General features: G+C 39.2%; 1 protein-coding gene across 2 annotated transcripts in view; it reads right to left on the bottom strand.

Annotated features, from left to right (window-relative positions):
• MEGF10 (multiple EGF like domains 10) overlaps positions 1-12,479 on the bottom strand; it is an 85,911-nt gene that overhangs the window by 63,005 nt on the left and 10,427 nt on the right. For both annotated transcript variants that reach the window (XM_039567355.1, XM_039567356.1), the window contains 3 exons: positions 4,102-4,233; positions 1,326-1,427; positions 536-636 (listed from right to left, as the gene is read on the bottom strand). In XM_039567355.1, coding sequence (XP_039423289.1) covers positions 536-636; positions 1,326-1,427; positions 4,102-4,217 — 319 coding nt within the window. In that variant the 5' untranslated portion in view covers positions 4,218-4,233. The remainder of the gene's footprint in view (positions 1-535; positions 637-1,325; positions 1,428-4,101; positions 4,234-12,479) is intronic.

Here is a 12,479-nt window from a genome sequence, read left to right as displayed (position 1 = left end):
CTGTACAAGGCCACACAAGAAAGAGAAAGAACTGAGCCAAGGTTGCTGCCAGACTCCAGACACAAATTTTCCCAATTTTGGGTAAGATGAGGAGACAAGGGTGTGTGCCACCTAAAAAAGGTGGTGCTGAGACCTCCAAACAGTTGTTACAGATCTCTGCATCTCCAAGAGAGGTTCAGCATGAGAATCTGCTGGGGTCTGCTCCAAGGAGAAAAAACTTCCATTTCCCTCCTGGTTTTAACCCTTGTGTTTATTTACTGTGTTGGAAAACGCACTGACGCTTGCACTGTGCATTTTCCACATGATCATTAGTTAGAATCACAGCAAGGCTGGCCACTTAGACATCTGAAATCCAATCATCCTGTCATTCGCATATGCACAACCCCAGTTGGGTTCAACAAGAGCTGCACATGCATCACTGATGAGAAACTGAGCTCCTGTAACTGAGCCTCCCCAAGTCACCCATCAGAGGGGAGTCACACCAGCACAGTGATCAATGTATGGAACTTCAAAGCCAAAAAAAGACTGAACTTACGGACACACATGTCCCTGCTTTCATAGAATCCAGGGCAGCACTGGGATTTGCGCCTGTACATCGTTTTTTCACCATGTCTGTAGGCAGTACGGTAACTGATCCTAAAGAAAGGCATGAAAGCTTGTCACATACCTTGGGTTCAGAAACAAGACAGGATATATACCCTTACACATTTTAAAAAACATTCAGGTGAATGTCATAAGAAGAGAAAATGCTCGAAGTGGTCTGGATTTATCTGTTCCTGAATTCAAGAGTCCAAGTGGTTCCCCGAAATGCCTTAGGTTCATGGGTGGTCAGAAAGCAGGAAAAGAATACGGACTTTTTCACTTGTGATGGTTCATAGTTATGGGCATATTGCTCTGAGGAAGATGCTCTTTGCAGATGTCACCAGTTTTTAATCATTCACCCCTTGCTTGCTTTCTGCTTGCACAAGAAGTTTCCTTTAACAAATCTTTTTACTTTCATTTCAAGAAGGATACACTTCCCTGAGAACAAAAGGAATAACGGGTCTCTCATGATATTTCTGAACAAATACACCTTGCAGGGTCTGGAGATTTTAGTTTTCCCCAAACTGTTTGTTTTCTGTTAGCACTCCATGGGATGGTACACCCCAGCCTGCTAATAAAACATATGAGACATTGCTTGTACAGGCATTTTCCAGGTGACAGAGATCACAGCAGTTAGACAGGCTGGAACACTACAGCTAAAAAATCCTACATATCACACCTAATTCTGAATCAAGAATCCCAACAATATCAGCAGATTGACAATATTAAGATTTATACATCACCTGTGTCGTGTGCACTTGAACCAGTTTAGGATGTCAGTACAACTGGTGTAGTAAATCTGATCAAAAGGATGTGGATATGACTCTTGCACTGTAACTGAGTAACTGGGGAGAGACAGAGAGAGAAAAGGGAGATCATCAAACAAGTCCTTTTAGTACAGTCTCATTTAATTAGGTCTTTTACAGAATCCTGTTTCAGAATGGAATAAATATAACAAAATACTCATGTGCAACAAATTCACACTTGCAAGCTTGCAAAGAAAAATAAACATGCAGAGAGTCATCATGTTTCTACTGTATGACACATTTGATGAAATTCTACTACTTGACATTTACAGACAACTAATGTATGCCTAAATTTTTTTAGAACTAGAACACCTATATCTCAAATAAGAAGCAAATGGAAGTAGTGTGTAGTATGTGTTCTCCTGTGGAAAGTTTTATTAATGCAACTGGTTAAGGAGACAGAAAATAAGGTTTCTTCTCTTATCACTCAAAATGGAAAAATAGAAAAATAGGACTTTCTGAGAAATTTCTTGTAAAAACTGTATCTGTGCCTATAGGAAGACATCCACTGCATTTAGATACTAAGTGAATGTTAGCACAGAAATACACCTGAGTAGTAATTACTGAAAAATGACATAACAGTCATACCACCAAACAGTCTATTCAGCAATCAGAAATTAATAAATATTAAAGACCACACTTTATGACCACACTTTATTTTGCTTACTGGATAATTTTTAACAGAGAACCACCCATACCACACCACACCCCCAGAAACACTATAAGAAATACTACTATTATTTTTTGCCAAATTACACAGTTATACAGTGTCCTAGAAATAAATCTACACTGAGAGCCTCCAAAGCTGTCAGCAGGGCAAGAGGAGCATGTCACAAAAGGGGAAAATATTGAATCATCCTAGAAAACTCTTTGAGAGGCTGTTTGTGCTGGCAGCCAGTCCTGGATTGCGCAAGGGAGTTTGAAAGTACAGGAATGCGTGGCCAGCTCCTGCAGCAGGACTGACTCCCAGCACCAGCCAAAACACTTCATAGCCTGCCCAGCTCTCCCTCACTTCCACTCACACCCTCTCTGACCCCCGAGCACCCACTCAGGGTGACAGCCACAGTCTCCTCATGCTACTGTCACCATCTACCAGGGGAAGCACATCCAGACCCACACAGCCCTAAATGCACACACCCTACTCACTGTCTTCCCGCATGAAGGCAAGCATCCCTAATCCACCCAGCTGTCCCAGCTCAACACAATATCAGGGGGATGCTGGTGCTTGCCTGAGGCAGGGCATGCTCTACCTCTTCTTGCAGGTCATTTGTAAGGAACATTTTAGTACTGACTGAGGTTTATTTAAAGCATACAATGCTGCCAGTGACAGTGGCAGTCAGAAGCTTGTATCTGGGGCTTTCCTCTTTCGTACTTCTGTCCCTTTGTCACCTTCTTTGAGCAGCAGAGTGAATGTTTCATTAAGTTTATTTGGAGTTTTACCCCATTTCTGAGACACAGCAGAATCAGGAAAAAAGTTCATGCAACAAAATGGTCATGCTTGCTAGATGCCTTTTTAGGTGTGTTTTCCTTCTGCAGACTCTGATTAGCTTCTTTGATAACACATGATGCAGTGTAAATAGTGGTATTTGGGGTTTCTTTCCCATTTTGCTTTCGCTGTGTTGTAGCTTCCCCCAAAACCACTTTTATCTACAAAAACTGTAAACAAAGCACACACAGTATAGGACAGTATCCAGTAAAACAGTAGACAAATGCCTGACTACTGTAAACAGGTATTTAATACGGCGAATACTTCATATACACATTGTGGTATGAACTGTACACAACAGCTGATGCAGAGGCGCCAAATGCTTCACATGCAGCTGAGATAAATTCCTGAGGGAAGTCCTTAAGTGGTTGGTTTTGGTTTTTTTTTTTTTAAAGAGAGAGACTTTATGAGAAAGTAAATATGAGTTTCAATTTTCTTTGTAAAGATTCAGCCATAACAATCACAAGTGACTTACAGCAGCACTCCCCATGACTAAGAATAGAATACAGTTTACATTAAGTGCAGGAAATACTGATGTCCTCGAGTGAACTGTGAAAATTAGACTCTCTCATGGACCAGCTGATCAATTACAGGCACAAGTTATAATGAGACCAGGAGTCTTGTTTTCACTATCATAACCTTTACACAAGGAAAGAAGTTCAGCAGATGCTTGAGGCCCAACCTCTCCTACCCACTGTGGCATTTTGCAATTCACATGAAATTGGATGAACAAAAAGACCAGTGACATTGATGATGAATTTCATTTTGCATGTTATAAATTTTTGAACCTCATCAAAATAATTAAACAACAAATCTTAATTCAGATCCTGCGAGTGCTGAACAGGAGAGAATCAGCATAATCAAATTTGGCCAAATTCCAATATGGTTAATTATATTTTGCATATGTAAAACTTCTTTTCACTTAAATTGGAAAGAGCTATTTTTACTCACTTCGTGTACCCAGATGGTTGTGTAACATTGCTGGTACCACTGTAGTGTTTTTTTGCATCCTAACCCGCACTGCAAAGATGATTGCATTTCAGCCCATTGTTAAATAGTCTTTTACTTATCCATGAACTCACCTGCCCATGAAGTACAGTGAAATTTTCCTCCCATTTTTTAACTCAACACAAAACCTTTCAAAAATCTGAAGTGTGCCAAGTAAAGCAAAGCAAAATTATTACATCAGAATTTGCGTCATTTATTTTTCCAAAAGGAAAGTATTACCTTTCCCAGTGGCTACACACATTGGGATCTTCCAGATTCAAACACAAAGCTGAACTCATCCAATGGTACAGGAGTATGACAGGGAAGCCAAAAAGGGAGTTGAAATGAAGAACCATCTTTCCAAAGAGATGTCTGTACGAAAAAAAAAAATTATAATACATTAATAATACCATGCAGAATATAAAGTAGCTAATAATGTTGACCCATCTATAATTAACCTAAAGCAAGGGGTACTTCAAGGAACACACACTGCTTGCACAGCAGCAGCAATATCATGCCCATTTTGGAAGAAGAAGCCAAATGGAGCAGCTTCACACGAAGTCAGCTGGTCAGAGGTCCCAGTGTCCTCTCCAGCTGCAGCCAACCAGGCTGGGTGTGCTCAGCCAGGCTCTGCCCACTCTGACTGCAGAGCTGCAGTTTGGAATAAAGGCTGGCACTCGCTCAAGACCACAAGAGTGGAGAGGCTCAGCTGTGACACAGCACCAGGAACCCTGCACGTCGCCTGCTCACAGGAAGGGTTTGTGCCTCTCCGCGTGCTGCCCACGGCCAACAGAGCCTCACATGTCACCCTCCACTGTTACTGCTCTTTAAACTTGAATCCCCAAAATGTAATTCCCCCCTCCTCTTCTGGCTGTACCATTTCCGAACAGAATGAACATTCAATAAAAAAGCTGTTGTAGTAACATGAAAGTTTAAAAAGATTATCCTAATGCTTTTACTAAGCAGATTATTTTAATTTGCATGCTGAAACACTCTTAATCCAACTGACCATTAATCCACAAATGCCAGAATGAATGCTATTAATATGTAATTTATTTATAATGACTTAAGCTACATTTCTGTTTCAGTGAACATTTGCATTTATTTCCTCACTTATGCACAAATTCTATTAGTGGCTGCATAATAGAGATTGAGATAACAAAAAAAATGAGATTCTTGAGTCTAATCTGTAGTATACTGAGCAAATAATTTCTAATAAATATGTTTAATTTAATACAAGTATTTTTAACAAAGTGAATTAATCCAGAAACAGAAATATCTTACTTTAAATATTAAGGAACAGAATGAACGAAACTACCCCAATAACTTCATTTTATCAGAAAAAAGTCCACAGAGCCATGGGAAAAAAAAAATGGTACTGAAGAGTTTTACTTTACCCTGACTTCAGAAGTCAACTCAAAAAAGCTCCCACAAGAAACTTTCATATTTAAGGTATCTGAAGATACAAAGATGATCCCATTTGGCTAAATTGTTCTTGAAAAATCAGGCTGCTGAAAGATATTTCATGGTTTGTAACTATTTCTCTGCATGCAGCAAAGTAGTCAATGTGAAGTTACTTAAAGAGCAGATGTATTTTCAGCTAATAATTCCAGTGAAGTGGTGATTTCATTGAAAACAGTCACTCTGATTAAGCACACTGTAAATGGTATTTCCTTTTTTTTTCTTTTATTCTCAACCTCAGCAACTTTCCTTTTGCAGGATACATTTAACAAAATTTAAAATTAAAAAAAAAAATTGTATGAACCCCCTAGAGTAAAACTTGATTGCATTCCAGATCTTTTGCTTAATTATTAAGGAAAATCAAAACAGAAAATCAGTACAGCTGATTAGCATTGCTAAAGTGTTGATATTAGCAATAAAATATGTAGATGACTCATTTAACTCTTGCTGCCTACAGTTTTCACTAAGGAAAACTGTTCAGAGATTCACTTTTCATACCATATATTGCTCAAATTATCTCACCCAATAACACAACAGTATTTTCAATATCTACACATACACAGAACCTGTAGTTTAAGTACTGAAAATGCTCATTTGGGGGAATGCCTTCCCTGTGCAAATTAGTGATTAGTAGATACATGAGAAAGAAAAAAACCCAGCAAATTTAAGCTACTCCTTGGTATTTACCACCAAGACTTTCTTCCACAACAGACCACCAAAATCATATTGCCTGTTAGCTTCTTCTATAGCATTTGAGGCAAAATCTCTCGTAGACAAAGCTGTATCATTACTCCTATTTTGGGCGGGAACTTTAAGGCAGGTCCAGGTGCCCATTCAGCTCAGACTTCTCTGTTTCCCTCAGCTTTAATCCAGGCCTGTGATGTAAAAATGTCAACAGGAAAGCAGTGCAGCTGCATGAAACAATTGTAGAGTACTTCCCCAAGTCTCTCTAAACTAATTAAGGAAATTTAACTCATATATTTATTATATCAAAATCAGATAATCAATAATAGTCATATTAAAAAATTAACCTGATCACAAGGCTTATTATAATTACCAACAAGCTCATTTCAAAATGGTGCAACAGGTGTACAGAATATACTCCCATCAACTACAGGTACTCCCCTAAAATACATTTAAATGTGAGGAACTACATGAACTGCCATGTGTCTCACTAGCAAGCAGATGAAAAGTCCTGCACATGCACTATATAAACACACAGACTTAAGCTTTAATACCCAATATCTGAGATTTTTAGGCACTTTCCCTGCCACTACCAACTGTGTTGACAGTTTTGGTTTGGTTTAGGTTTTTTTTTTTCCCATGTAGAGTTCAGGATCAAAGCCAGAGAAACAACAAATAACTAAAAAAAAAGCAAAAAAAAATGTTTCTTCTCTATGAGGTGAAAATTAAGACGTTTACAAATTAATCTCTCCACCCACCCAGAGAAGAGCCACAGGCAAAACTGAGGGCACACAGCTCTGCCTCAGATTTGTGGTAATAAAAGCTAAATAAATACAGGTGGAACTGGGGGGGGGCAGGGGAAGGTATGATGGGCACCGCAAAAGAAGTGAAGGATGCTCAAGGCTGCAAACAAGTATTTGTTGGTCAGCAAAATCAAGTGCTGCCAGAGAATTAACCAGGATTAGAACTGCATGAGCAACAGAGAATAGTATGACACAGTTGCTAGCATGACATAATAGACCCAGAACCAAGGGAAATGCTGATGCAGCTTTCCCATTACTGTTGCAAAAGCATTTTTACCACTGAAACATGAAAAATGCAGCAGGAACGGGCCATTTAGTTAGAAGACAAACTTCAGAGTAGTGAGAGCCTTTCGTACTCTGTCGTAGTATCTCAAAGGTTTTACAGCACTCAGTCCTGCCTTTCTGCAGTGATAGGGCACAGGGACATCAAACTGTTCTCCATAGGCTATTCTTAATTGCACTGACATGGCATCAACCTACACGTACAGCAAATGCTATTTCACAAAATCTTCTCTCTGTCCATCATAGTTTCCTTCAAATTTCAGGCTGAACTGTAAACCAGCCATCAGTGCAGAGCCCCTTGCAGGTGTCTTTGATTTCAGCACCCCATGCAGACTTGGTGACTGCTACCTCCAACTGGAAATTGCAGCTCCACATGAGAGAAAAGTTTTTCTAAACATTTTTCGGTGAGGAATTTTTTGGTCTTTCACTTCTTATGGAGTCTTTTTCATAACACTCTTCACTCCTGAGGCTCAGCTTCTCTACCAGGGACACAATCTGCTTATAAAAACATCTCACTCATGACTGATGTCAGGCAGAACAAAATTTGAATCTGACCTAATCTTGTCAATGATGATTAATCCCATGTTAGCTTCTGTGAAAAAAACCCCCACAACTGATTGCTTTTATCGATTACATTAGGGAATTAGTGGGTGAAGAGCAGAAGGAGTTTTCCCTTTGGAAATCAGTAAATCAGTTTGACACTTTGTCACATGAAATCTCACTCATAAAGCAAATACATAATAACCTGAATTAGGAGCATTATCACACAGACCCTAGGCTGGCTGAAGATATACAGTCACAGCAAATGGAAACTGACTGGTCTTTTCTCAAATCCTCAAAATACATCACTCCAAAGGCAGCATTGATGGTCACTGTCAAGGGGATCTCAGGACAGACAAAGCTGGCAAAGCTGGGACTGCCTGACCGAAAATGTGTGGGATCTGGACAGCCAGCATGAGAGTTTGCTAAAGGATAACCCAATAGTGCCCTAATCTGAAGGACCCTTTCACACCCTCCACGATCAATGACTATAAGGGCCCTTCTTGATGCAGCTTAATCAGATCTGACCCTCTTCTCTTGTACTGCTTTACTTTCAAAGCTCACTCTGAAACAGACTGACACATCTGGAGAGCCCAAAGGTGTTGAAGATGGGCTAAGCACGTGGGAAAAACAACTCATTTAGACTCGTGTCTGAAGAGTAACCAAATCAGAGGCTGAATGTGCTGGAATGAGTCTCCTTGATGGAGACAGATATGCTGCTACTTTTTTCAAGTTATGTTACTAAGAAAAATAAATCAGTAATCAATTGCCATTTTTCTTTGCTTAATAGATTAGATCATTTTTATTTTTCAGGCTCTCTTTAATTATCAGAGGCTTCTAAGGAAATGAGGTTTATGTAATCCCAGTGTTTATCTATGTGCTCTGGCCTCACGCCCAATAACTTGTAAATTTATTGGTCACTCAAACTGGAAGCAAGAGAGCAGAAATTTGAATTGTGGAGTTCCAGAGAATCCAGTGATAATGCACAAATCTGGAGGAGACTAGGCTTTATTTGCCCATATGTGATGGAAATACCAGTTTTGAAAACTACAGCATTACAGTCCTTTAAGTAATGCTATCATTGCACAGAATGCATCTCTCTACCATTCCCACTAAAAAGAAATGCAGTAATACATGATCAAATATTAAATGACAGCACCCTTCAAACTGCATTAAACCTGTAAAACTGAGTAAATTTTGGATATGAACTGTATTTTTGGATCTTTTTCTACTTAAACACAAAAATTTTCTGGTGGAAACCCAGAGAGATTGGTAGCTGTCACACAGCACATTGTTTTGTAAGCATCAAACGACCTCTTGGATTGTAATTACAAGCACAGAATGAAGTAAGGTACCTGCAAATACGAGAGGAAACAGAAAACTTTGCCAAACACCTGGCTGTGCACTAGCAATGCCACAGGATTCCAGAAAGAATGGACGGCTGGATGGCATTGATCATGCTGCAGCACAGACCCGAGGCACGGGAATATCAGGAATATCGGGAATATCGCAACGAGGTCCTCAAGGACTCTGTCCTTCCCTGCAGAACACTCAGCAGTGTCTTTTACAAGACCTGTTCTTAATGCAAAGATCACATGAGGGTTTCCCCTAGGAAACTTGCTGAAAAGCAAGATTCTCTTTGTCCTGCTGACTTCACTTACTGCCATTCAGTGAGATTTTCTGTAGCTGGTAAGCTGGCACGGGCCATATATCCACTTATCAGTCCTCTTCTCCCTCAAATTAGCATTAAAAGGGCAGGAAAAGACAGTTCAGTGGAAGTCAAGTCCGCACAAGGCAAGGAGGCATGGTAAAGACAAATGCCAGCATGCCAGATACTTTTGCAGATGGACTCATTATTATTCCTCAGAGGAAGGCTGCCAAACATCACAAACATGGGGTCACTTCACTGTAGCTGTCATTGTCTGATAAATTAGGGCCGTTTCACTTGAAAATATTTCCTTTTTTCTCAGGCACATAGGAAGTATAGGTGTTGAACCATTAAGGTTACCTACAGCACATGGTATTGTATCTTTAAAGATTATTTCCAGGGGGAGACAACAGGATGAGCTGTTAACAAAAATCCTTTGGCTAAATATGCTGCCCCTTTTTTTTTTCCCCACCCAAATGAAAAGTTACCAAATAAAGACAGTTAATGCTGTGTAGAATCCAAACCAAAGTATCTGAAAAGCACACTCGGGGAAAATGAAAGAGCACCTCAAACATAAATCCTGATATGCTTCTTTTACACAAGACATTTCAGGTGAAACATAAAAAACTATGTCAGGTCCATACACAGATGGCACCTCTCAGCCCCAGGCATCTTTCCCAGGGTGGACGTTGGGAGTTAACAGTTAGTTCTCAGAAGAAAACACTAATAACATATAATTTAATAGAGTCTATACAGTATAGGCTTGTGACAAAAAAATCATATCCACATAGACAGACATTCTTCCCCCTCCTCCCCCTTTCTTTTCATAATTGATATATTTTAAAATATTTTTTCAAATAAAGTATTCCTTATTGAAACATCTCTTTATATTAATCCCAGGTCTGTTTTAATGGCACAGGTGAAGATTATAAGATTAAGTAAAAATGCCTGAATGCATGCGTTTAAGGAGAATTATTTCTGAAATTTGGTATTACTAGCATGTATGAAAGCTTTATTATAGGGTTACATGATCAAGATATCTGTATCAAATTTTTGTCATAGTCCCTCAGCCATATAGCACATAGATTTCTGATACTTCTTTTTTTTTTTTTTTTTTTTTTCTAATGGGAATCATAAAAAAGGACATTGCACTCGTGAATGTAACTGTGAAAACTTTGTGGTTGCTGACAAGTTGCCTGGGACAATCCTGTGGTTGCCTAAATACACCAGTGCCCTGGTTCCACCGCTGTGGAAATTATCATTCATGGTTTTACCCTCTCTTGGCCAAAGTTTCTGTGACCCCTCTTTTCCTATTACCAGCTTTCCAAACACCGTGTCACTTCCAGTTTATTGCCAGGATATAAAACACTACAATCAAAGGACTCAGATAATTACTTTAGCTTCCTATGCAATTTAGGATCAATTTCAAATGTGCCCACCTTCCTTTAAAAGTCTTCTGCTTTTCAGCCCTCTTCAAAGACAGCCTCTGTTTCCTTCCCTCCCCCATCACATGCATGTTCTCTTTTTCCACATACATTTTCATCATACATTAGATTCTACCCTTTCCTAGACACAGCCTCTGTTATCACTGGCAAAATTCTTCAGTCTGCAGCTCCCTGCACTTGTCACAGCCTTTCACTGGACTCTTTCATTACGAAATCAGACATACGAACTCCTGCATTCGTTAATAACTACTAGTTGCTCACAAGATGCTATAATTTGTGAAAAAATTTGCTGGCAACTCTGCTTCAGTGCCTTTGTCCCTGTAAACCATCTAGTGAAATGCCATTTTGCACATAATACCCAAGAGAAAATAAAGTTGTCTATCCAGTTAGCTCCTGTTTTCATGATTTACACCAAGCATTGCACTCCTGTAAATCTTTATCACAGCTTACAAACGTCACTTTTCAAACGATCTGCTTGAAAAAGCCAAAATTAATTAATTCTGATGCCACTTCCCCTAACAGCTTCTGAAACATTTCAATGCATTACTGATCAGTTTTTCCACCTCCAGCAATCAAAGCATCCATGATTCACTGTACAAAGCTTCACATGCCACCACCACCCTACAAAGAAAATTCAAAACATTCTAGCAGATGAATGGGGAACACAAAAGCGTTTCCTTTGGCAGCTCATTCACTCACTTCTATCTTTATCTTGTTTATTTGCAGAGGTTGGAATGGATGTGGTACTCCTGCACTCAAAGGCGAAAATGCAAGAACATAATGCAAAACCAAAAGTGACTGGTTAATCGTAGTTTTTTTAATCAACCCACTATTAAATCCTATCTCTGTTTAAGTCTTGAAGAACTTCTGCCTTGAAGAACTTTCATAGGGATTAAAACATTACCTCAAGAGGCCTACAGAGTGAGCAATATGCAAAAATGTGGTTTTCACAGTAAACTGGCTTAACACATTGCATCCTTTATAAAGAGTAATACAAACTTAAAACCATGTTTGCAGTTGTGGAAGTCTAGTGCCTAGCCTCCCTATCTGCCAGCAGAGGAAAAAAAAAAAATATCCTGGGGAGAAATTCAACTTGCCAGGTGCCAGTGCTGTCTGCAAGTTTTCTGCACACTGAGGATATATAAACATGCAGGCAAATGTACACAGGCACAAACTGGTGCAATACACTCCTAGAGTATCAGCTGAAGCTGTAGGACAAGATGCTGTGCTTTAGTGAATAAACAGAACCTCCAAGAAATAAAACTGCTACCAACATCAGTATTGGTTTTCTCTTACCATAAATTTTAAGACACCTCAAATCATTAAATTCTTAAATTGATTTTCTCTAATGATGAATCTTTTTTTAAAAAGAGTGCCCAATATAGCAGTAAAAGAAACTAATGATGGCAAATGCCTTAGAAGCTCTAACAATCAGAAGACAACTTTTTTTGGTTGCAATTAATACTGCTTTTCAAGAAAACTTCTCTTACTTTAATGTATTAATTTACCTGGGTTACAGGTTATCTGAATCCTTTTTAAACTTTTGCTGCTAATTTCAGCTGAGAGCAGTGTAATTTGAACCCAAAAGAATCAAGACCACGTTTTTATTAACTTGAGCACAAGGCCCTAAATCCCACAAAATATTATCCTTCAGGACACATGTTGCTTCTTTAAGCCTGTACCTCTTTGCAGTGTGCAAAAGGACAGCAGTATCACAAGCATGTATTTGTCATACAAAAATGGTCTGTTCGTATC

Source organism: Corvus cornix, chromosome Z (genome assembly GCF_000738735.6).
Source record: "Corvus cornix cornix isolate S_Up_H32 chromosome Z, ASM73873v5, whole genome shotgun sequence".
Taxonomy (NCBI): Eukaryota; Metazoa; Chordata; class Aves; order Passeriformes; family Corvidae; genus Corvus; species Corvus cornix.
Note: the sequence above shows the minus strand (reverse complement) of the source record. Positions and strands in the feature narration are given on the sequence as shown.